At 64.0% G+C, this 23,735-nt stretch overlaps 1 protein-coding gene and 2 non-coding genes across 5 annotated transcripts; 1 reads left to right on the top strand and 2 right to left on the bottom strand.

The window, feature by feature from the left end:
- Window positions 1–1,412: 1,412 nt before the first annotated feature.
- Window positions 1,413–21,828, bottom strand: PIK3C2B (phosphatidylinositol-4-phosphate 3-kinase catalytic subunit type 2 beta). 3 transcript variants are annotated; one of them, XM_027445092.3, is made up of 33 exons: window positions 21,738–21,828; window positions 15,118–16,107; window positions 14,312–14,412; window positions 13,973–14,127; window positions 13,732–13,852; window positions 11,555–11,666; window positions 11,256–11,335; window positions 11,110–11,173; window positions 10,351–10,497; window positions 10,053–10,086; window positions 9,552–9,747; window positions 8,573–8,695; window positions 7,710–7,877; window positions 7,470–7,581; window positions 7,245–7,387; window positions 6,532–6,720; window positions 6,340–6,433; window positions 5,894–5,988; window positions 5,633–5,813; window positions 5,454–5,561; window positions 5,278–5,370; window positions 5,029–5,158; window positions 4,584–4,720; window positions 4,283–4,452; window positions 3,981–4,137; window positions 3,764–3,873; window positions 3,439–3,640; window positions 3,192–3,316; window positions 2,990–3,107; window positions 2,753–2,834; window positions 2,558–2,664; window positions 2,353–2,481; window positions 1,413–2,261 (listed from the first exon to the last, which is right to left on the bottom strand). In XM_027445092.3, exons 2-33 carry the CDS (start codon window positions 16,024–16,026, stop codon window positions 2,073–2,075), a joined length of 4,881 nt encoding a protein of 1,626 aa, XP_027300893.1. In that variant the 5' UTR covers window positions 16,027–16,107; window positions 21,738–21,828; the 3' UTR covers window positions 1,413–2,072. The 3 variants fall into 3 exon arrangements, with proteins under 3 accessions (XP_027300893.1, XP_038024127.1, XP_071884445.1); XM_038168199.2 differs by lacking the exon at window positions 21,738–21,828 and adding an exon at window positions 19,724–19,746; XM_072028344.1 differs by lacking the exon at window positions 21,738–21,828 and having other exon boundaries at window positions 15,118–16,696.
- A 976-nt stretch (window positions 21,829–22,804) lies between these two features.
- TRNAK-UUU (transfer RNA lysine (anticodon UUU)) lies at window positions 22,805–22,877 on the top strand. Its single transcript has one exon. It is a non-coding gene; the product is annotated as a tRNA-Lys (tRNA).
- Window positions 22,878–23,435: 558 nt separating this feature from the next.
- Window positions 23,436–23,508, bottom strand: TRNAK-UUU (transfer RNA lysine (anticodon UUU)). Its single transcript has one exon. It is a non-coding gene; the product is annotated as a tRNA-Lys (tRNA).
- Window positions 23,509–23,735: the final 227 nt, after the last annotated feature.

The raw sequence follows: 23,735 nt of genomic DNA, 5'->3' as shown, positions 1-23,735 counted from the left end.
AGGGGAGGGACTGAGGGGGGACACAGGGACATGGGACAGGGGGACACGGGGGGACATGGGGGGACACAGGGGGACACGGGGGGACACAAGGGACACCGACACATGGCTAGGGGGACATGGGACACGGGGACATGGGGACACAGGCATGGACACCCGGGGACATGGGACACACTTGGCCATGGGGACACATGGAGATGGGGACATGGGACACAAGGACACAGGGACAAGAACATGGGGACAGACACGGACGTGGATACATGGCTATGGGGGCATGGACATGGGGATGGGGGATATGGGGACACAGACACACGGCTACAGGGACACATGGACACGGGGACATAGGACACAAGAACACAGGGACATGGGGACAGGGACAAGAATATGGGGACAGACACGGACACAGGCACATGGCTATGGGGACACGAGCATGGGGGTGTGGGATATGGGAACACAGACACAGGGGGACATGGACATGGGGACAGGGATACACAGGGACACAGATACAGGGACATGGGGACAGACAGACACAGGGGGACACAGGACATGGATGCACAGGCACAGCTACAGGGACACAGACATGGGGTGTGGGGCACAAGGACAAAGGGACAGGAAAATGGGGACACAGATGGACACAGGACATGGACACATGGCTAGAGACATGGGGACAAGGCTACAGGGACAGGGGGACACAGACTTGGGGACATGGGACACAAGGACAGGGACATGGGGACACAAACACATGGGGACACAGCAACACAAACACGGGGACATGGACACAAGGACACAGAGAGATGGCGACAGGGACAGAGATGTGGACACTGGCAATGGGGACACATAGGACATGGCGACAGGGACACTGACATGGCAGCACAGGGACCTGGGGACACAGGGACATGGAAATGGGGACACGGGGGGGTCCTGTGGCCCAGTTAGCAGCAGCCAGGCCGGGTGTGGGGCGCGGGGAGCTGCCCCCGCCTGCCGCGAGGTCTGGGCCTGCTCGGTGAGCAGCTGAGGTGGGGAGGCACCGACACCTTAATTAGGGTTAATTGGTGACTGATAGCTCTGTGCTGGGTTTGCCACAGGCACGCTTAGTCAGTCTGCGGGGTAATTATGGGAATAAAAATGATTCTGTGCTTGGCAGAAAGAGCTGGGCCTGCACCATGGTGTGAGGGGTGGGATGGCAGCCCCGTCCCTGTCCCCATCCCAGTCCCCATCCTGGTCCCCATCCAGCCCTGCAGGACTGCAGGGGGACGAGAGGCTCCCCCGGGCCCCCTGCGCTTCATCGCCTTCATTTTAACACCATTTTCCATGGCCAGGAGGGTCCCGGCCATGGTGAGGTGCCGGCTGCAGGAGCCCTTATCCAAACCCCATATCCCTCCCCCCGGCCCCCCCGCACGCCCTCTCCCGCTCGATACAGTATTTAAAACTTTTAATATAAAGGTAAGTTCATTATTCTCGATCCTGAGAAACATTTCGTCCGTTTACGGAGCTCTCGCTGTAAACAAAGCACCACAGGCACCAAGCCCACGACGCCCTGGAGCAGGCGTCCTGGGCTGCGGGGCCGGGCGAGGGGCTGAGGAGGTGGCTCCGTGCTCCCCGGGGGGCTGGTGGGGTCACCCCAGTGGGACCCCCCCCCCATGGCACACCGCTCTCCTTTGGGAGCAAATCCCCCGGGATGGGAATGGCCCCGATGCCAGCAGGCAGCTCCTCGAGGAGATAAGGGGGGTAAGAAATGTCCCTGGGGGGGTCACAAATGTCCCTGGGGGGGACATCTGAGTCCAACCTTGGCGATGCCACCGCTGCCACTGCCTCCTCCTCTCTGCCCCGGTGCCCGGCCGCGCGCTACTCGTTATTAAAAAAAATTAAAATACAGATATCCCAAAGGAAGAAATAACCCCCCCCGAAGTGCCCTGACACTCCTCCTCCCTGCCCACCCCCCCCCACGTTGCTCCCTTGACACAAGGTAAACTTAAAAAAGAAGACGGCTACGGCAGCTCCCGGCCACGCGAGCGCCCGGTCCCCACGGGCACGTCCCCGGGGGTGCCGGTGACACCGGTGCCGGGTCCCGGAGCTCAGAGGGTGCCGTGGCCGCGGGAGCCCAGGGCGAACCAGCCCATCTTCTCCTGCGCCAGGTCGAGGTCCCGCAGACGGATGCCGACCTCCCCGAGGAGGATGTTCTCCCAAAAACCTTCCTCGCTCAGCACGCTCAGCCGCAGCTCCCGCTGCTGCAGGTCCCCCCGGGGGACCCCGTCGTAGACCAGCTGGAGGAGGGGGGGGGGACACAAAGCAGGGCAGAACCTCAGCCACCGGTCCCCGAAAGCCCCCCCAAGACCTTATCCCCGTCCCCCGTACCATCTCGTTGTAGGTGGGGTTGCAGGTTTTTCGGGCCACTTTGGTTTTCCTCTTGGTGGTTTTTTGGGGGTCGGGCAGCAGGTAGGTCTTGACGTAGGGGTCGGGGTCGTTGCCATCCTGGAGGGGCTGCTGCCGGGCACAGCACGGGGCACGCCGTGAGCCCGGCCCCGCAAACAGACCCTGCCCCAGGACGCCGCGCACCTACCAGCCCCCGGATGTGCATCACCATGATGAAGAGCTTGTTGTTCTTGTAGGAGATGGAGAGCTTCACCTCGCCGCCCACCTTCCCCAGGGGACGAGCCCACGTGGCGTCTGGAGAGGAGAAGGGACACGGGAGGGACGTGGGGGGGACACGGGAAGGACACGGGGGGGGGTGTGGGGTGCACCCCAGCCCACCTACCTGCTGGTTTTGGTGCAGGGCTGGTGCCAGCTGCCTTCTCATCCCTCGGCAGTGGGTGGAAAAAGGTGTAGATGAGGTCGCACTGCGGGGCAAAGAGGGGCCGGTACCGGTGACCACATCCCCCAGCACCCAGGGTGCGCACACGGATGCTTTACGCACCGCATTCGCCCCCTTCCCTCCCAAATTCCTCTCCCCAGCACCCCCGTCCCCACCTCCCGGGGTCCCCCAGCCCCTCACCTCGGCCACCTCGGGGGCGGCGTGGATGAGGTGCCAGATGTAGCCGTTGAGTTCCTCCTTCCTCCGCTCGGCCACCGCCTCTCCCCGCGACCGGCCGATGACGAACCTGCTGGGGAAGCTGCCGCGCGGCCACGGACCCTCAGCGACCCCAAGGGGGGCATGGGGAGTCCCCCACCCCCGGGTGTAGGGTCTGAGGGGATACCTGGGCAGCAGCGAGGAGGGGAAGAGGAGGCGCAGCTTGTTGTGCAGCTCCTGGAACTCCTCGAAGGTGCGCTGCACGAACACCACCTCGCTCGGGCTCTCCCGCTGCACCTTCACCACGTAAATCTGCGGGGAGAAGGGGCTGTGAGGCGGGACGGAGACACCGGGACCCCCCGTGCCCACTAGATTTAGGGGCTTGGGGATGGGGAACGCTCCTCCGCCCGTCCCCTCGGGCTGTCCCCACTCACGTAGCCCTTGCTGGGGTTGAAGACCCTCTCGTGGCGGCAGAGGAAGACGTCGCGGATCCGGCCGGCCGTCTTGATGGTGTGGGTGCGGGGGGCGAAGGAGAGCGTGGGGCGGGCGTCGGAGCCCGTGAACTTCATCTGCGCCAGGTTGTGGATGAAGAAGTTGAGCTTGGTGGCCACGCTGCCCAGGCTGGACTCGATCAACCTGCAACGAGGCCGCGTAGCAGGATGGAGAGGCTGGGTCACGGAGCCCACGGGGGCCGTGCCTCCTTCCTGGGGGTCTCACCATCACCCCCCCCCCACCCCGTCACCCACCCGTGTCCCGTACCTGGTGAAGTAGGTGGTGGCATCGGCATCGGTGTCCTGCGGCCTCAGGGCATCGTAGACATATTTGAGATCCTCCAGATCGGAGAGCTCGGGGATGCCGCAGGACAGCATCTGGGCAGCGAGGTGGGGGTGAGGGTGGGCGGTGGGATGAGGACGCGGCCCCTCCGAGCCACCCCGTCCCCGTTTTGAGGGGCAGCGAGCGGCCCCCAGGCTCTCACCAGCCCCAGCAGGTTGAGGAAGAGGTGGGTGTGCTTGCGGATCAGGTTGTAAGCCTGGCAGCACAGGTCGACGAAGTCGTGGAAGCGGCTGGAGGGCTTGTCCCCGCCGTTGATGACGTACGCCATGTCCGAGGTGAAGACGAACGGGGCCCGGTCCCTGCACCGGGGCAAAAAGGAGCAGAAAGTGAGCACGAGGAGAGGGGCTGCACCCCCAAAACCCGGGCGGACCCCACAGCCGAAGCAGCATCGCAGCCCCACGTGCGCAATCCCAGCGAGGGGGGTGGGGGGGGCGCTTCCCACACCTCTTGATGTTGCCAAACATCTGCGCGTGGCCCAGGAACCTGCCGAAATCGATGTGGAACATGTGGCCGGTGGTCTTGAGCATGATGTTGTCGTTGTGCCGGTCGCAGATCCCCAGCACGTAGGTGGCCACGCAGCAGCCGGCGCAGGAGTAGATGAAGTTCTCCACGGCCTGGGGGGGTGATGGAGAAAGGCACGGTGGCCCCCAGGTGGGTTTTGGTGGCCCCCACGCTAGGAAGCGATGTGTCTTGTCCCCAAGGAGGGGGACACGAGGAGCAGGGCCCCTGCCGGGCTCCTCCTCACCTTCTCGTACTCATCCTCCTCAGGGTTGTGTTTCTGCAGCCAGTCTGCCAGCGGCCGGTCCTTGAAGGAGCCCGTCACGCCGTGCTCCACCTGGATTTTGCGGAGGGTCTCGGCGTTGGGGATCATCTCCACCATGCCTGGCAGCCAGGACAGCAGGGTGAGACCTGTCCTTCCCCCACAGGGGGGCACCGAAACCCCAACCCCATTTTGCCACCACCAACCCCGCTGCCCACCCCGTGGGTGACATTCCACAGAGTTCCTCCAAACGGCCTGTAGGAACCAAACACGGCCCTACAGATGGGCTGTAGGATCAAACCCCATGGCTGGTGGCTCACAGTGACCCGCGGTGGTTTCTCCCTGGGGACCCCCCCATGCCATTTCCAACCCCACAGCGTCACAACCCAGGGACCGACGCCCCCGGGGGGATGCCCCGACACCCCGATACCTCGTCCCCGGCCCGTGGAGAAGCAGCGGAAGATGACCATGCGCATGTCCAGCCCCTCCTGCACCCAGATCTTGTTCATGATGCGGATCATCTGCAGCGTCAGCATGTCCTGCCGCAGGTCGTCGCCGCACTGCGAGCCCCCGGGGGGCAGCGACCAGAGCAAGGGGGGGAGCGTCAGGGGCAGGCTGCCCACGGTTTTTGGGGGGCGCGGTGCCCCCGTTTCGGGCACCCGACGGAGGACGAGCTCACCTTGAAGATGACCCGGATATTTTCCCCCAGGGGGTCGACGTTCTGGAAGGAGAGCTTCAGGGGGACGGCGTTGGAGTTGAAATAGGAGCAGTCCTGCCGCCGGGGAAGGGAAGCAAAACCCCATCAGAGCCGGCCGGGCCCCGCTGGGTGACGGCACCCCCGGCACCAGCACTCACCCGGGGCACGATCCCCTTCACCAGCAGGCTGGGGCTGAGCGGCAGCCGGCACGACCCGTTGGCCTTGAAGAACTGCTTCACCTCCTCCAGCCCCTCGCGGAGGATGCCCTGCGGGGGGGACACGAGGGGGCTGAGACCCTGCCGGACCCCGTAAACCCCCCGGCGACCCCATAACTCACCTGGCGAGCAGACGGCGCGGCGTCTCGCACTTGCTGGGCCAGCCTGGCCAAGGTGTTGACCAGCAGGCACTGGCGGTCGAATTCCTCCCGCAGCCCCTTCCCGCAGCAGCACAGCAGAGCCGCCAGCAGGTACTGGTAGCGGATGCTGAACTGGGAATCCTTCAGGCCGTCCTTCAGCAGCCTGCCCGCGGTGCAGAAGCAGGGGGTCAGGCTCGCCATGGGTCCCCCCCCCCAGATTCCTTCAGCCCCCCCCGAACTCACCAGAAGAAGTAGTGGGTGATTTTCAGGTCGCAGATGGCCCGCTTCATCAGGAAGCGCACCAACGGGCTGTCCAGGTAGCACTCGTACTTTAGGGCCTGGATGAGGGGGAGAGGGGATGCTTTTGGGGTACAGCAGGACCAGCGCACGCCCCGTGCTGTGTTCTGGTCGCAGTGTGAGCCCCACGCTGCATCCCCACCCCGGCATGTGTAGTGCAGTGCATCCCCGTCCCGGTACACATCCCATACAGCATCCCCATCCCAGTACACATCCCATACAGTGTCCCCTTCTGGGACTCATCCAAAATAGCATCCCCATCCCAGCAAACATCCCAAACAGCATTCCTGTCCCAGTACGTATCCCATACAGCATCCATGTCTGGGACCCAACCCAAACAGCATCCCCCTCCCGGCACACACCCCACACAACATCCCCATCCCGGCACACACCTGCACCAGCTGGGGCAGGTAGTCCAGCAGCTCCGTGTCGGAGATGGAGTCGATCCACTGCACGGCCGTCCTCCTCACCTCCTGATCCGGGAACCTGCGGCCAGGGACAGCGTGTCCCCATGGGACCCCGCTCCCCCCACACCAAACTCCCTACCGCACGCAGCTCCCCGTTCCCCTATGACGGCGACTCACGTGGCGTGCAGGAGCCCCAGGGCGTCCTGGTGGCTCATGCAGCTCCACTGGCCCAGCAGGGCGTAGATGTCGGGCAGACAGGCCCACTCCCAGCTGGGCGCGCTGGCCAGCAGCATGGGCAGCGCGCCGGGCGCCGCGTGGCAGTAGTAGCGCTTCTCCCACAGCCGCTTGCGGTCGGCGTCCGTCAACCTGCACGGGGATGGCACGGGGTTGGGGACAGGGTGCCCGGCCACCCCCGGCACGCACGGGGTTGGGGAGGCACCGATAAAGCACTCGGGAGGAGGGGAAGGGGAGCAGGATGCTGCGGGCATCCCCCGTGAGATGGTGATCCAGGAGCGCCCGTGCGTGGGGGGAGCGAGCACCCATGGGGTCCCCCTGAGCCACCCCGTTGGGGGTTTTGCGAGCAGGATTGGCCCTGCTGCGGGGTCCTGGTGGTGTGGCTGGTGGGGAGGGCACGTCCAGCACCAGTGCTGAGCTGCGGGGAGCCGGGCACAGCTGCTGACACCCGATCCTCCCCGTTTGGAGCCAGCAGGGGCCGGGCAGCTGTCTCCGTGCTGCGGGGACACCGCCGGAGAAGCCACACTCAGCCCCTACCCCCGGCTGCTTTCCTGGCAGGATCAGGCCCCCCAAACACCCCCCGTGTCTGACAGTGCTGGGGGGAGCTCAGCAAACCCCCACCCTGAGCAGGATGATGCTGAGCCCCCCCCGCTCACCAGTAGAGCGATTTCTTCTGCATGGCCTCCCGCAGCCTGCGCTGATCCTCCTCGCCCAGGCTGCCGAATTCGTACCTGGGGCTGACCTCGGCCGCCAGTGGGCTCGTGAACTTCACGTCGAAGGCAGAGGTGGGGAAATCGATCTGGGATGGAGGCGGGAGGGTGAGCGGGGGCTCGGTTCCCCCCCCCACACGCACCCCCCAGTGCTGTGCCACCGGCACCCACCTGCAGGATGACGCTGTCGGGCTGGTTGAAATTAGGGGCGCTCGACCTGGCCCTGGAGTTGTCCTGGGTCGCCGGCCACAAGCCCAAAAGCTTTCGCCCGCAGGTCAGGACCCTGGAGGAGTTAAAAAAAAAAAAAAGAATAAGGTGGAGGGGGGGGGGGCTGAGGGTGCCGCTTTGGGGGGTAACAGGGGGTGGTGCTGCACCCAAGGGTGCCCGTCGTGGCGGGGACGCCCCACGCACTGCCTGAAGTTGAAGAGCGGGGTGGTGACCCAGCCCAGCGCCTCGGGGACCCGCCGCTGCTTGTTGGTGTCCGAGGAGCTCCCCGGGGGGGGCACGGGCACGGCGAAGAGCGTGACGCTGAGCAGCGTCTCCCGCGGCAGCCGGTTCACCTGGATGGGGAAGCAAATCCTGCAAGAGAGCAGGCGGAGGCTCAGTGCTGCCAGCAGCCCCCCCAACACCTCAAGATGCCAAAAAAGAGCCCAAAAACCCCCCCACACTGCTGGCAGCGGGGGTGCCACGTGCCCCCAGCACAGCACCGAGGCCCCACGTCATGGGCAAGCCCCCCCCGGGGTTGGGGCCAGCCAGCTGCTTCTGCGCCTTGGGAAGGTGACCGAGGGACTTGGGGGGGTCTCCCCAACACTGACCTCGTCCCGGCTGCTCCCTGGGGGTCCCTGGGGGTCCCCGGGGTTGAGGCTCCTCTCCGGGGCACCAGCTACATCCTGCCCGTGGGGTGGGCAGGAGGCAGGGAGGGGGGGACAGCACGGCCCCGCTCGTGTCCTTCGGGGGCACAGGCGCCTTCTAAAATTATCCCTGGCCCGTCCCCCCCCCCTTCCCCAGGACACGGCGGATGCCAGGCACGGCGAGGGCTCGGCACAGCCTCCCCGCCTGCTGCCGGGGCTATTTTGGGAGCAGATCCCCTTTCCTGGGTGCAAACAAGTGGCGTGGCTGGCGCCGGGGAGGGAGGGGGGCAGCGCTATTCCCGGGGATGACACAAGAGCTTCCGAAACCCGAAATACAGAGGGCACAGCGAGGAGGAGGAGGAGGAAGCAGCGTGGCTGGGGACCACCCGTGCCCACCCTGCGGCCAGGGGGGGGCTGCCTTACTGCTGGTCCCATATGATGAGGTGGAAGAGGTACTTGTAGACGTGCGCCTTCCTGGTGTGCAGCGGGCTGCACAGCTCCTTGCCGCCGTGCGTGAGGGAGCAGGAGAGGTAGAAATCTTCGTAGCTGCGAGGGGAGCAGAGGGGCTGTGAGTAAGGGGGGAGCCCTGCGGGTTGCTCGGGCTTCACCCCACGAAGGGGCAAACCCCATAGCAGCGGGGTGAGGAGGAGGATGGCGATGCCCGGGGGTGCAATGAAGGCTCGGAGCCCTCCCCACCGCTGGCCGTGCCCCAATTCAGCCCCTGCATGGCTTTGAGTAGTGGAGGGGGGCGCAAAGCCAGCAGCCCCCCACCCTCCCGTCCCCAACCCCATATGCCATGGCGCATACCGGCACACGGGGAGCTGTCGGGGAGGGATTTTGGGGGGTGGGAGGGGGGCCCTGCCATGTGGCAGGTGCCGAGCAACAATCCGGGGAGGGCTGCGGGGCGCAGGAGGTCAGGGGGATGCCGGCATTTCCCAGGCTACGGGCTTTGTTCGGAGCCAGTCAGCAGGGGGAATGCATTAAGGACGGGACAAAAGCGAGGGGTCCCCGGCGGGGCGGCTGCTGCCGCCGCCGCTGCCTCGCACGCCCTCCCCGCGGTGGGCTCCTGCCGCCCGCCGGGACCCCCGCCGTCCCCCCCCCCCGGCACGGCGGCACCTAACAAAGGAGCCCCCGCGGCACCGGGGCCATCTGTCACCTCGTGGAGCTCTCAGGAGGGATGCTGCAGCCCTGAGGCTTTGCGGGGTTGGGGTGGCAACCCCACCCTGTGCGCCCCCAGGCTCGCGGTCCTGCATTTTGGGGAGGTTTGGGGTGGGTTTGCTGTTACGTGGCGTATTTGGGACGCGCTTTTTACAGCGGTTTAGGGGAGGGATGCCCTGCTATAGGGTCACCGACACGGCGCCGAGCCCCGGGGACCCGCAGGGGGGTTTCTCTCCTCCCCTACCTGGCAGCCCAGGTGATGGGGATGCGGTGGGTGGCGTAGACGGTGAAGGAGAGTGGGCAGGAGAGCAGGCAGGCCTCCTGCACCACGCCGTGCTCCCGGCTCCCCGGCGTGGCCGTCTGGAAATCGGCGTTGAAGGTGCTGCAGTAGAGCCCCACCAGGTCGAGGATGGCGGCCGTAAGGCTCTCCACGATCCTCTCTGCAGGAGAGGCAGGACAGGGCTGACGCGGGGCTGCCCCGCACCCTTGGGGTCCCCCGGGGATGCTGGGGGGACCCCGGGCATGTCCCCTCCTCTGGGGCGCATTGGGGGTTTGAGGCTTCCCAATTTGTTGGGTTCATGGGGAGGAACAACGGGCACGGCCTCAAAAGCCTCGTTTCTTAAAAAAAAATGGTCTCAAATGCATTTTTTTTTGGCCGTAACACTTGAGGGAGGAGGAGGAGGGGTTTGGGGATGAAAAGCACCGGGAACCCCAGCCCAGAAGGGGAGGAGGAGAATTGAAATACCTCGATTTTCCCTCTTGGCCAGGACATTTGGATCCTGTTGAGGAAAAAAAAAAAAAAGAAAAGAAAGAAAGGAAGGAAAAGGAAGGAACCACAAGGGCAATGGCAGGAGGAGCCCCGTGCGTGGCCGCGGCTGGGAGCAGCTCCGTGGTCCCGGCTGCTGCCACGGGCAGGGCAAGAGCTGCCTGCGCCCAGCTATTGAGGAATTTTCCACGTGGTGCAGCGGGAAGGAAGGGAGGATGGTTTGGATGTGTTGTTTTTTTATTTTTTTTCCCCTCCCTTTGCACCCCCCTGCCCTTACCTTCTGGATTTTGGGCTGCATGCGGGAGGGGCAGGGGGGCATCTGGTTGAGGGCGGCCGTGATTTCCTGGGACTCGACGGCGGCCAGGGCGTTGCAGATGGCCATGACCGACTGGATCACTCGCTCTGCCTTCAGAGGGAAGTCTCCCTGCGGGCAGGGGGAGGCTGAGCAGAGCCCCGGGCTCGGAGCCACGGCAAAGCTCTGCCCTCGGGGAGCCGGCAGCAAGCGGGGCAGGGGATGGGGAGCGGTGTCTGCACCCTCTTGTGCCCCAAGAAAACACCAAGGAGAGGAATAAATCCTGTCCTGAGCCCCCACGGCAACTCCCCAGCCCACCACGCAACTGCCATGTGAAGGTTTTCCCTCCTTTCCCCTCCTCTGATGCAGACTTGGAGCCCCATCATGATCATAAAAAAGTCTGCAGCAAATGTCTGCTGCGCTCCCCGGGCATACGGGAGCCCCTTCTTTTGGGGTGATGCTGTCCCCTTGGATAGAGGCAGCCCCTTGTGGTGCGGGGACGGGATGGGACAAGGTGGATCTGTGCAGGAACACGTGGAGATGCTCAGAGGAATGGAGAGGTCGGGGTTCCCCGGGGAGGAGAGGCTGCTTGGAGCCTCCAGCAGGAAAATCCGGCACCGTGGGCACGCGCCGGAGCCAGGCTGTGCCAAAACTGCCTCCTTCCAGGGAGGGGACGGGAAGGGCAGGGCTGTCCCGGTGCCACCCGGCGCTCCCCCAAGGCACCGCAGCCCCCTAAAGGCTCACCTCGGCCGCCAGGAAAGCATCCACCTCGTTGTGGAAGGTGTCGAAGAGGAGACTCAGCGCCTGCCTGTGGATGCGGAGAGCGGAGCTCAGCCCCGACGGGGAGGGCACCCGGCACAGGGGCTGCGCTCGCCCCGCGCCCCCTTTACCTGCTGATGGTTTGCTTGATGGGCCTCTCCTGCAGGTGGATGTAGTGGTTGAGGGTGGAGGGGCTCTGGTCATCGTTGGCCTGCAAAAGGAGAGAGGTGGAGGTGGGTGCCACCCCTGCGAACCCTCCTGCCCCTCTCCCCACCGTGGGTCCCCTCTGAGTGGCTTGATACGGGGCTGGGGGCTGGAGCCCTGGAGGTTACACCCAGCTGGGAGCTGGTTTTGCCAAACCCTAAGCATCTCCCAGCCGAAGCATCTCCCCGGGGCAGGCGGGGAGGGCGTTCCCCCCGCGGGCACCCACCGTGCGGGCCAGGTCGCTGCGCACAGCTTTCCTCCTCATCAGCTGCAGGCGGATGTCGATGTCAAATTTCCTGCAGTGCTGGATGTACTCGTGGCTCCCCAGCGCGTGCTTGCTGCAGGGGCACAGACAACGGGCTCAGCACGAGGCCCCTGTCCACCAGGACCAGGCTGGGGGCAAAAATCCCCCTCCCCCAAATCAGCCCCGTGCTAAATCCCTGAAGCCAGGCCGAGTGCTGGCTGGGGTTTGGCTGTGCTTTTGCCTGCAAAACATTTCGCTGGGATGCTCGTGCTTGAAAAGCCCAAAGAATAAATTATTGGTTTTCCTCCTTCCCCAGCATCCTTCACAAAAGGCCCTGCTGGTGCAAAAAGGAGCGGGCACGGAGGAGCCCGGCAGCAGCAGGGGGAAAACCCGGCACCGGGGGGCTTCTGTAGCAGGGGAAAGCCCTCGACCAGAGGCTGCGGGGCTCACCACGCTGCCCCAATTTCCTTGCCAGCTTGGGAAGAGAATGAGCCAATTCAGCCGGGCACGGTGCCGTGGTGAGGGCGGCCCATCTGCAGGCTCAATGGCAGGATGCAGGGGGGGCCACCAGGGGCACCCCCAGGGCTGCTGGGGACGGGGACGGGGAGCCGGGTGGGTGCGCGGCTTCTGGTGCTGGGTCCTGCCCTGCTGCGTGCAGGAAGCCTGGCGCTTGGGCAGCACTGGGCCCTTATTGCCATGGGGCCGGCGTCCTGCGCACCCCGCCTCGGGCTGCAAATGTCCCCTGGGGTGCCCTGCTCCATCCCCTGGGGTGCCCTGCTCCATGCAGCCTTCCCCCTGCACCTCGCACGTGCCAAGTGGTGGAAAGCAGCAGCAGCTCGGGCTGGTTTGGAGAGCTTGAGCACCCGAGCGGCTCGGCACGGAGAGTTTTGGCACTTCCAGCACCTCCTCCGCTGGGGGAAGACGTGGAGAGAAAAGACGGGTGACAAAAGGGCTTTATTTCCCAGGGCTTTCTCAAAGGTCCTTTGAGGGCCCCGGGAGATACGGGAGCTGCTCGCTGGGGACAGGCTGTCCCTTTCCCAAAAGGAGAAGTTAGGCAAAACCCAGGGGATTTGCCCCAAATCGCGCGGGAATCCTGCACAGAACCCAGGACGGGCGTGCAGCCCTGACTGGCGGCCTGAGCCAGCCTCCATCCTCGAAAGCCCTGGCTCCCTCCCCAAAAAGCCACGCCGAGGAGCTGCACCACAACGCGGCTCTGGGCTGGTGCCGGTCCCGTTTTTCCAACGGGGGCTGTTTCTCGTTAAGGCTCGTTCCGGCAAACATCTTTTTGCTGACACCGGCAGCGTTTGCAGGAGGAAAGAAAGCAACGAGTGAAGCCCAGCGGGGACCCGGGGGAAAGGGGGGGCTCCCTGCAGCCCCCCAGCAGAGGGACAGACGGACAGAACTGCTGCTGTGCCCGGGGCTGGGGGAGCAGCCCCGCTGCGCCCATGCATGCACGTCCTGGGCTCAGCCCCGGGGCTGTGCAGGCTCATCCTGCGCGGAGCAATTCCCAGCTGCCCCCTTAGGGCCTGAAACTGGAGCTAGCGGCGGCCGTGGCAAAGCTCCCACGATTTCGAGCAGCAGGGCCAGGCCGTGGGGCCGCTCTCCAGGCAGGGCTGGCGGCGGGGAGGTGCCGGGAGGGACGGCTGTGCCCCTGCGTGCGTGGCTGCCGCTGCCTCCACACGGCGCCTTGCTCGGGATGGAGCTTTTCCCCGGCCAGCAGAGCCAAAATCACAGCCTTGGTGGGAGCAGCAAGCCCCCAAGCAAGGGCTCTGCACAGTCCTGGCTTCATTAAAGAAGGGAAACCTGTCCCCTTTCTCCCCACTTTGCAGATCGGGATGTTTCTGAGGCTCTGAACCGTCCCCCGGTCCCCGCTGCCCTCCCCCTGGAAATGGCTTTTTCCAGCTCCCGCAATTTAAAAAACAGCCCTGGGGGAAGCTGGGCTGCTGCCGGAGCTCGGTGACACGGCCGTTATTAATGCTCTCCCAAAGAGCTTTTTTGGCAGCTCCCGGGAGGGAAGGATGCTCCCGGCACGCTGCTTTTGGCGAGAGCCCCACGGGGGCTTGGGAGGCGGGGAGGGACCCGGGCCCCCCGTCGCATCCATCGCGCCTGCGCGTGAGCGGCGCAGTCCCTGCGTCCCCCCACACCCCCCCGGCACTCACTTTTGCAAGAATTCCTCCAAGCCGCAGAGCTTGAGCACGAATTCCTCGACGTCGACGGCGTGCAGCTCATCGTGCGTGTAGCACAGCGTCTGGTAGATCAGCAGGTCCACGGTGGACGAGCCTGCGGGGACAGCGAGCGGCGGTGACCCCCACGTGCCACGGGAGAACTCCCCAAAAATCCCTCCCCCGGGCATCGTTTGGGGCTGATCCCTGCCTCGCAGCCCCCCCGAGGGACACTCACAGTCGCAGGTGAAGGTGAGGGGCTCCCGCAGGCTGTCGCACACCACCGTCACCTTCAGGCTGACGCCGTGCCCCAGGTGCTCGGGGCTGAGGCTGACGGAGCTCCACACGAAGCCGCTCAGGGAATAATCCTGGGTGCTGGGGCCGGACCGCAGCCTGCGGGCAGGGGCAGGCTGAGAGCCGCTGCCTGCCTTCGTGTCCTCCCCCCTCAAAACGCCTCCGCCCGGGGGCATTTCGCCGCCTGGCATCGCCGGGGCACGGAGCACAACGCCCCCCCTTAAGCAGGGGTTTGGGGGCGCACCGAGGGGCGCAGGGATGGCTCGGGCACGGTGGTACTCACACATCCAGCATGTGGCAGAAAGCAGCCACCTCCTCATCCCGCTCCTCCGACACCTCGAAGAGCTCGTAGCCGTTGCCTAAGGAGTGTGGCCGGGGGGCAACCTGCGGGGGGCAACCGTCAGCGGCACCCCAGGGGCTCCCCGCGTTCCCCCTGCACCCCGCCTCGCTCCTCCGTGAGCGAGCAGGGGATCATTGCCTCGTGATCGTTGCATCTGGGGATGCTGAGGGATGGAGGGAGCGTCCCCAAGCCCCCAGGGTGCCGTGGCAGAGCCCTGCCTGCGCCTGGTGCCAGGCTCCCCCCGCGCACACGGGGGTCCCCGAGCCTCCGCGGCTCCTCTGCGGCGAACAATGGCCCCAGTGTCAGGGCAATTAACCCAGCCAGCAGCCAACGGGAGAGAGAGAAAGGCAGAGACCACGGCAGCCACTAAAGACAATTTTAATGCCCTTTTATAATTGGGTTCTGGCAGCGAGAAAGCCGAGGGCGCCTCACACCGCCCCCGCCAGCGGTGCCCGGCTGCAGCGCTCGCCCACCGAGGGAGGGGGGGACCAGGAGGGGCTGCGAGAGCAGGACACGAGCCCGCTGCAGCCCCCCTGAAGCCCCAAATATTCACGTGCTGGGCTGCTGGGGGCACGGAGGGGCTGGGAGCAAGGCGAGGAGGTTGGACACAGCAAAGCCACGGGGCGCAAGAACCAGCGGGCACCCACAGCTCCCTCCGCACCCCGCCTTCACCGCCCCACTTCCAGCTCCCCCCAACGCTTTGCCTCCATCCCTCCCGCCCTCAAAAGCAGGGATTAAAATCCTCTTACCGGGTCGACGGAGATCCTACGGTTTTTGTTCGGGGCCAGATTCTTCCTGTTGCCGAAGCGGGAGACGTAGGTGCGCGGGGGCACCTGGGGGGGCATGGTCTTGCTCCGTGCCACCGGCTTGCCGCTCGACTCCTTCTCGAAGATGCTCCTGCCTTCCTTCCAGCCCCGGGAGGCTTCCCGCAGCACCTGCGACTCGTAGGTGGACTTCAGGTTGAGGCAGGTGATGGCGTCGTTGATGCCCTCGTAGTCGGCGAGGCCGTAGGGGTCCTCCTCGGAGATGCGCCGGGCGAGCAGCTTGCCGTGCGCCCGCTCCTGCGAGAACATGTTGATGTCCCTGGGCTGGGGGGCTTTGGAGGACGGGGGGGACCCCTTCCCCGGGCGCCGGCTGCCCTCGGGGGGGCTCCAGATGGAATGCCGGGGGGGCAGCGGGGGCGGCGAGAGCTTTTTGGGGGAGCCACCCCCACTGTCGGGGGGCGAGGTGCCGTTGAGGGGCTCCCCGAGGAAGTCCCCCCCGGAGCCGTCGAAGATGTACAGGTAGTCCCCGGCCAGCGGAGCCTTCAGCCAGGGCTGGCTATCTGGCCGGGGGGGCGGCCCGGGAGGGGGCCGGGGGGTCGGGGACCCCTCCTGCACCGTCGGGGGGTTGTAGCTGAGCGTGGGGTCGGAGCCGGAGAGGCCCCGTGCCGCTTTGATGCCGGTGCAGCCGTTGGGTTCGGCGGGGTCGTCCCAGGAGATGAGGGGCCGCTCGCCCCGCTGCTTGGTGCGGCTCTCCTCCTTGTCCTTGTCCTGCCGCAGGCGTGACAGCGCGTCGTACTCCATCTGCAGGGCCTCGGCCAGCGCCAGCTCCTTGCGGCTGATGCCCACCGACTCGAGGGATTTCCAGTGCTCCCCATCGCCACGCGTGGCGGACATCTCCGCGCCCCGCGACCGACCCTCCTCTTCCTCCCGCGCTCACAGGGCTTCAGGAGAAGGGCATGCTGCACCGCCGGCCACCTGGGTGGAGGGGAAAGGAGAGGGTTAATGGCTCTGCGAGCTCGTCAAGGGTTGGTCCTAACGAGCCTCGCCCTGGGCGTGCACCCAGGGGTCATTTGGGAGCCCCGCTTCGCTTCGGAGGGTTGGTGCCGGCAGCGCCCTGAGGTCCGGCCCTTCCTCTCCGCGATGAAATGAAGGAAACTGCTCCCGAGCCCCAAGAGCGATGGCTTAAAGAAAGATTTTGCAGCCTCCAGGCAGGCTCTCGGGGCTGCTCGGCCCCCAGCAGCAGCTGCTGGGGCTATTGCTGGATTTCCCCCGAGGATAAAATAAGACACCGAGGGAGGGCGGCGGGGCCAGCGCCGGCATCTGGGGCTGACTCAACCCGCAACCCCAGTGCCCCGTGTTGGCTTCGTGGGGCCCGGCAAGCTGCTGTCGTGTGCCTCGGGCAGGGTTTTGAGCCCCCCCGGTGGTCCTGGGGGCTTTGCTGCGAGGAGAAAAGCAGGGCCCCCGCCGGCAGCGCTCGGCCATCAGAAAGGAAAAGTGGAGGGAGAAAAGCAAGGGAGGAAGGAAGGGCGTCTGCGGCCCCTCCTGCCTCGCCTCCCCCAGGGGAGAGGATATTGGGGGAGAGGATTTTCGCTTTGCATCAGCGCAGGCAGCGAGGCAGAACCCCCCCAGCCTGTCCCCAGGGGGTTACCCAGCCCCGAGCCCCCCCCCCAGCTGCTCTCTGCTCACCCCAAAGCCCGCACGGGGCCCTGGACAGCCCGGAGCAACCACTGCCCACCAGCTCCCACCAGCCCAGGATGCTTCAGAGAATAAAAATCCAAGCTGAAACCCTCCCCGAGGGACCCGACAGGTCCCTCCGAGCCCCTCTCCAAGCCCCCTCTGCCCCAGGGAGGGTCTCAGAGCCGGCTGCCGTCCCTCAGCAGGGATGCTGCGAGCCCCTGGCCTCGCACAGCCTCCAAACCCGGCGATTTTGCAGAGCTGAGCCGCAAGCAGCGAGGAGGAAAAGCCTGACTCGAAACCACCTTCCTGGCCCCTGACCAAGGCACACAAACCGTGGTGACCGCGGAGCCGCCGCTCCCTCCCCGCCGTCCGTGCGCCCGGGACTGCTGCCGGGGCTCGCTCAGCACCGCCAGGCCGGCCCGGAGCTCTCCAAGGAAGGCAATTTCCCCTCCTCTTCCCTTCCTAGCAAAATAAATAGCCAAGTGGATGTTAAACAGAAAAGTGGAGCGAGCCCAAAGCCTCCGGAGACGCTCGGCACTTGACGTCTCTGGAGCTGAGAGGCGGCTGAGGGTTTTCTCGCTCCGGCCAGGGCGCACGAGCCTCCGCGAGGGGAGGATGTGGAGTGCGAGCTGCGAGCCAGAGTCCTCCTCGCCCCGACCCCACGCACCCTGCAAGGCTGGGGACACCCTGGTGCCCTGCTTCGAGGTGCAACCACCTCCAGCACCCAGCAGAGCACCCCCGTGGATTGCACCCACGGCAGCCCCAGAGACCCAAAGGGTCCCCCCCGAGCTACGCGGCCCCGAACCAGATGGGTGCTGCTCAGCCCAGCTCTGGTTGTGCCTGCTGCAGGCACGCTTTCTCCCCAAAATTGCAGTTCTGAAGGAAAGGGCTCAACCCTCTCCGTGCGCAGGTGTCGGTGCCACCGTGCAGGCAAAGGGGGGGGGTGTTGCTGGCAGCCACGGGCTCTTCCCGGAAAAACAGAAATCCCAAAAGCTGGCAATCCTGGGCTGCTGGCAGCCGAACAAAGCAAACGTGCTTTTAACCCAAAAGCAATAAAATAGACCTGAGCTTTTCGTGGCTGACAAAGCTACAAATCCATTCTTGCCTCCAGGAACGGCATCTGCTGGGGTTTGAAGCGGAGAAAAGTGGCCCCGAAGCGGCCGGCCCCATCCTGCCCATATGAAAAACCCCAAAGAGCCGCTGCACCAGGGCTGAGCCTGGCTCCTCGGTGGGGTTTGGTAAAGGGGCTGGTTGTGTTCCCACCGAACACCCCCTCGGCCCTCCAGCCTGGTAGAAAAAGGGCACGGGGCTGAGAGCTGCGGGTTCGGGGCATTTGGGGAGCTCCAGGGGCAGGCACCGAATTCGGGAGGCGCAGACGAGCAGCTCATTTTTTTTTTTTCCCCTCTTTAAAAGATCCCTGCTGCTCATACCGGGGCAGCCTTCTGACTTTAAATTTCCTGGCACGTGCGCCGGTCACGTCAGCCTCGGGAGAGGCGCTCAGCGAGCGCTCGGCATCCCACCTTGCAGGGAAATGCTTCGAGCCACGGCTCGGCGGGGGCAGCCCAGCAGGGAAAAGCCCTCGTCCGCTGCAAACCCGCCCCGGCTTGTGGCTTGACATCGTTTTCTTCCCACTTTCCACCAGCAAAGCCCCAAAAAGGGAGGCTGCAGCCTTGTGGGGAGCCGCACGCGGACACCACATCCCCGGTGCTCCAGCAGGAGCCGCGGCGCTGCCACACGGGGGGCTGCCAGCAGCAAACTGGGGGGGACCCCAATGCGCAGCAAAGCTCCCCATACTCCTCTCCGGGACCGTCCTAGGGTGCTGAGCACCGAGGAGGAACAAAACCAAGGCGAAATGCAGCCTCGCATTCCCCATACAGCGAGGATGCGCCCACCCCATGCGCCCAGCACCCCGCACACCCTTACAGGGTCCCCTCGGGGAGGTGCAGAGGGGTTGGGGGGCAGCTCTCCCACCTGCACGCCCAGAGACCCCGCAGGGTTTATTTTTCCATCACCAAAATAACCCCGGCCACCCACGGCTGCCCAGCCGGGCAGAGAAATAGGAACAAACCCTCCCGAAACGCCCGGGGTTTTTCCCCCACCACCTCTTCGTTTCTCAGCCGGTTTGTAGGGCACGGCCGGGCAAACCTGCTCGGCTCTGGGGCTGCTCAGGTGCTTTGGGGTGGCTTTTGGGGTGCATGGCCCCCCCCAGGGCTCTCCTCGTCCCCAGACGGGGCTGGGCACGTTCCCAGCCCGGGATGCTCGGGGGTGCCTCAGGGACACGGCTCCTGGCGGTGTCCCCAGCCCTGTGAATTGGGAATTGGGGTTTTTTGGGGCCTTGGCATCGCTCTCCCAGCAGTGCAGTGCCCAAGGCAGGCTCGTTGGGTCGGTCCCCAGGTTGTGCTTTGCTAGGGCCAAAGCTCCGGATTTTCTTCCTGGCTTGGAGCTGGAGCTCCAGGAAGGGCATCTGCTCGTAAAGGTCATTTCAAACCGAAACCAAAACCTCAAGAGTTTCCCTCCTGGAGCCGTGCTCAGCACCACCAAAACACCACACCTCAACCCAAAACCCAGCGAAAGGAGCGCTCGGACTTCTCCACTGGCAGCAAAATCGACGCGATTCCCCCCAAACCGATCCCTGCGGGCGCTTCCAAGCCCCTCCAATTTTTTACCCCAGCAGGGATCGGAACTGCGGGAGCCGCTCCCCTTCCCCCAAACCCCAACAAATCCCCAGCAGAGCTTTCGAGGAAGAAGTCGTCATCCCTCCGAGACGGAGCCAGCCCCTATTCCACCATCCCAAAGACCCTGAGATGGGGAGCCCCCCACGCTTCCCCCAGCATCGAGCATTTTGTTACGGGCACCGAGGCACCGAGGCAGCCCCGTGCCACGCACACGGAGCCCAGCGCCGCGGGCTCCCAACCTGTTCCTCGCAGCTCGAGGAGCTCCTTCCTCCCGAGGCCGCTCGCGCCTCCTATTAATAGGATCCAGCCCTCTCCGAGCCCTCTGGAGGAGGCAGGATGTGAAGCTGTCCCCTGCCAAACGCTCTCCGAGCAGCTCTCGACGCGTTTCCACCCTCGGGAGGAAATCCTGCCTGGGGAAGGTGGCTCAGGCTGGGGACGGGAAAGCCCCCCGACGTGGGGCAGCCAAAGGAGCCCCCCCAAAGCCCCTCACGGCACAAGCTGGGGACACGCAGCAAGGTGTGAGAGCCACGCAGGGCGCACAGGGGGTGCCGCACCTCTCCCAGCACCTGTAGGGCCAGCAGCAGAGAGAGGGGGGGACGCGGGGGCTGCTCGTGGTCGGGCTCCCCGGGGCGCTCGGTTCCTATGCAAATCTCAGCTTCCTGCGCTCTGCACCACAAGGGGGGTGCCCAGCCCACACGGGGGGCTCGCTGCTGTCCAGCACGGCTCAGGATGACCCCACAGAGCCCGGCAGCGTGAAGCACGGCCCCACAATTCTGCCTTTTCTTTGGCCAACCCCGCTGCACCAGGGGGGGCCCAGCAAGCGGCGGCTGCCCCTAACCCTAAATCCTGCGGTGGGGTCACTGCCACCCCCATCCATCCGCCTGTCCCCACTGCCTCGGGGGCTCGCGCCCACCCAGGAGCTGGGCGCACGGAGGACACAAAGCAACTGGGGTGCACCCAACTCCCCCTGGCACCCCCCAAATCGGGGGCGCACAGAGCCCAACCCGCGATGGGAAGCGGCTCCTCGTGCGCCTGGGCTCGGTGGATTTGCATCTCGTGGGAGTCGGGCGAGACGCAGCCAGGCACCAGGAGGGCCGGGCGTGCAGGGCTCCTTCCCGGCACCCCAAAACACTCGGGGTTTGGCCGGGCGGCGGCTGCTGCAGCTTCTCCCATGCCACCCAAAATCCGCGGGGCGCAGCCAAGCACCGCGCGCACCCTGCAGCAGGAGGGCAGGGCGGCCTCGTGGCTCACCCCCCCTGCCCGGCCCTGCCTGTCTCCTGCCCTCATTTTTTAATTAATTAATTATTATTTTTTATTTATAAGGCCGTGCTCCCGAGGCGAGCTGGGGAAGCACCTTGCCGGGGCGGTGAGCCCGGGGAGAAACCGAGCACCCCATTTCGGAGCAGATTCCCCTCGCCCCGCTGCGCTTTTCCTCTCGGTGTGGGAGGAAACGATTGATTTTTTTTATTTATATATTTATATATATTTTTTTTCGGTTTGTGCTGGTTTCACCCCGGCCCGGATCCTGTGAACAACCACGTCCGTGCCTGGCTTGGCAGCTGCGCTTGAGCCACCGCAGCTCCCCTCGCTTTGGGGTAACAGCTCACGGATTTAGTTTTTTTTTTTTTTTGGCTAAATGCTCGCGGGGAGCCCGGCATCCCCAGGAGCAGCACACCGAGCACTGGGCGGGATGAGCTGGGTCCTTCCTGGCCGCACAAGTGCAGGATTGTCCCCATCAGTGTCCCCATCAATGTCCCCAAATGTCCCCATCCCTGGTCCCCATCCCCATCCCGGTGGGGGTCACTTTGACATCCCGGGCAGCCTGGTGCTGGTGCCCCCCCCCCAAACATTTCTCTCCCTGGCAACTTTGCAACGTGCTGGGGGCCCTTGCACCGCTCTGCACCCCCCCCCCCTCCCCAAAATCTCCCCCCTCCCTGCTCATTTTAAAGCCACGACCCCCCCCGCGCCCCCCACCCCGTTCAGCTGCGCCCCCCCCCAGCTGCCAAAATCCCCGCACTGGAGGCTCAGAGGCAGCACCCAGCACCCGGGATGGGGGGGGGGAAGATGTGGGCACCCCACAACACCCGCAAATCCCCACAGCACGGCGGGGGGGGGCGCAAAAACCCGCAAAAAGGGGGGCGAAAACCCGGAACGAGCCGCAAATTGCACCCAAGCGGCCTCCTCCCGCGCCCCCCCCCGGGTTTTTCCTGCACCCCCCCGGTGCTCCCCGTCCCCCCCGGCTCCCCCCGTTACCTGCTCGGTGCCGTGGGGGGGTTGGGGGGGGGGTCCCGGTGGGTTTGGGGGGGGGGGGTCCCGGTGGTGGCTGCGGGAGGAGGGAGCGCGGCGGCGGCTGCGGACAATGGAGGGGGCGCAGCGCGGAGCGGGGCCATCTCCCGGCCACCCGCAGCATTGCACGGGGCTGTGGCCCCCCCCCAAACCCCGGGGGGGGGGGAGAAAAAAAAAATTAATTAATAATAAAGAAAGAAAAAATGCAGCCCCGGCAGCCCCAGCAGCGCACACCCGGCTGCTGAGGGTTCCCAAGGGGGTGTCGCTGGTGTAGGGGGTTGGGAAGGATGCTGCCCCCCCCCCCAAAAAAAATATATATTAAAAAAATTAATAAATGCAGCCCCCCCAGCCCCAGAAGTGCACCCAGATGCTGGTGGTTCTCCCAGGGGGTGTCAGTGTCCAGGGAGTTTGGGAAGGATGCTGCCCCCCCCCAAAAAAAATATGAATTCCCCCCCCAAAATGCAGCCCCATCAGCCTGTGGGGGTGTCAGGGATGCAGGGAGATGGGGAAGGATGTTGTATCCCCCCTAAAAAAAACACAAAATCCCCCCCCCCAAATACAACCCCGCCAGCCCATGGGGGTGTTGGAGATGCAGGGAGCTGGGGAAGGATGCTGCACCCCCCCCCCTAAAATAAAATAAAATAAAATAAAATAAAATAAAATAAAATAAAATAAAATAAAATAAAATAAAATAAAATAAAATAAAATAAAATAAAATAAAATAAAATAAAATAAAATAAAATAAAATAAAATAAAATAAAATAAAATAAAATAAAATAAAATAAAATAAAAAAGGGGGAGGACGCGGGGCACCCCACAGCCCCTAACAGGGTGGGGGCTCCTCGCCAAGCTGGGGGGGGGGCGCTCACCCACCAGGTTAAGTAGCTTTGGGGGGGGAGGGAGCCCCAGCACCCCAATCCCAGGCTGGTTTGGGTGCTGCCAGCACCCATGGGTGGGCTCGGGGGGGCTGGGAGGGTGCAAACACCAGGGGGGTGGTAAGGTCATATAGGGCCGGAGGGGGCTGGAACAGCAGAGCCCGGATAGCTCAGTCGGTAGAGCATCAGACTTTTAATCTGAGGGTCCAGGGTTCAAGTCCCTGTTCGGGCGGTATCATTTTTTTTTTTTTCCCTGTTTATTTATTTATTTTTTTTAATTATTTTTTTTTTTCCCCGATTTTTTTCTACCTCTCTTATTTTATCTTTTTTTTTTCTTTTTCTTTTTTTTTTTTTTTCCTCTCTCTCTCCCGGCTGTGATCCCCCTCCAAAAGCCTTGTTAAGGCTGCTGGGGGATGCTGCGTCTCCCCTCATCAGCATCCCGGCCGAGCCCCTGGGCAGCAAAACCAAAAAATATTGAGAAAAAAAAAAAAGAGAAAAAATGAAGAAAAAAGAGAAAAAAAAAGAGAGAAAAAAAAGAGAAAAAAAAAGAGAAAAAAAAGAGAAAAAAAAGAGAAAAAAAAGAGAAAAAAAAAGAGAAAAAAAGAGAAAAAAAAGAGAAAAAAATGAGAAAAAAATGAGAAAAAAAAGAGAAAAAAAAGAGAAAGAGAAAAAAATTAAAAGAAAGAGAGAAAAAAAAAAGAGAGAAAAAAAATGAGAGAAAAAAAAAGAGAGAAAAAAAAAAAGAGATAAAAGGTGAAGGAGGGAGGGAGACGAGGCCAAAAAGCGGCAGCGCCCGAACAGGGACTTGAACCCTGGACCCTCAGATTAAAAGTCTGATGCTCTACCGACTGAGCTATCCGGGCTCTGGGCTCCGACGGCCGGGGCCGCCCTTATCAGTGCGCTGCCCCGCTCGGAGGCTGCACTCAAGGAACCGGGGGGGGCTGCAGGGGGCTGGGGAGGGGTCCGTGGGGGGCTCGGAGAAGCCGGGGAGGGGCAGGAGGCGGCGGTGAGGCGGGGAGGGGAGGCCCCGGGCCCCTCATGGCGCCGCGCTGCCCTCAGCACGGTCCTCCAAGGCTGGAGGGGAGGGGGG

This window comes from Anas platyrhynchos, chromosome 27 (genome assembly GCF_047663525.1).
Source record: "Anas platyrhynchos isolate ZD024472 breed Pekin duck chromosome 27, IASCAAS_PekinDuck_T2T, whole genome shotgun sequence".
NCBI classification, from domain to species: Eukaryota; Metazoa; Chordata; class Aves; order Anseriformes; family Anatidae; genus Anas; species Anas platyrhynchos.
This window is presented reverse-complemented; position numbering and strand designations above follow the sequence as displayed.

Excerpts from the sequence above, each read along its gene's own strand:
- PIK3C2B (XM_027445092.3), bottom strand. The coding sequence starts at position 16,026 with ATGTCCGCCACGCGTGGCGATGGGGAGCACTGGAAATCCCTCGAGTCG. Across the intron at positions 5,371-5,453 it reads TGAAGGGGATCGTGCCCCGG|GACTGCTCCTATTTCAACTC; the intron begins GTGAGTGCTGGT and ends CCCCGGCGGCAG. Across the intron at positions 2,665-2,752 it reads CCCTGCACCAAAACCAGCAG|ACGCCACGTGGGCTCGTCCC; the intron begins GTAGGTGGGCTG and ends TCTCCTCTCCAG.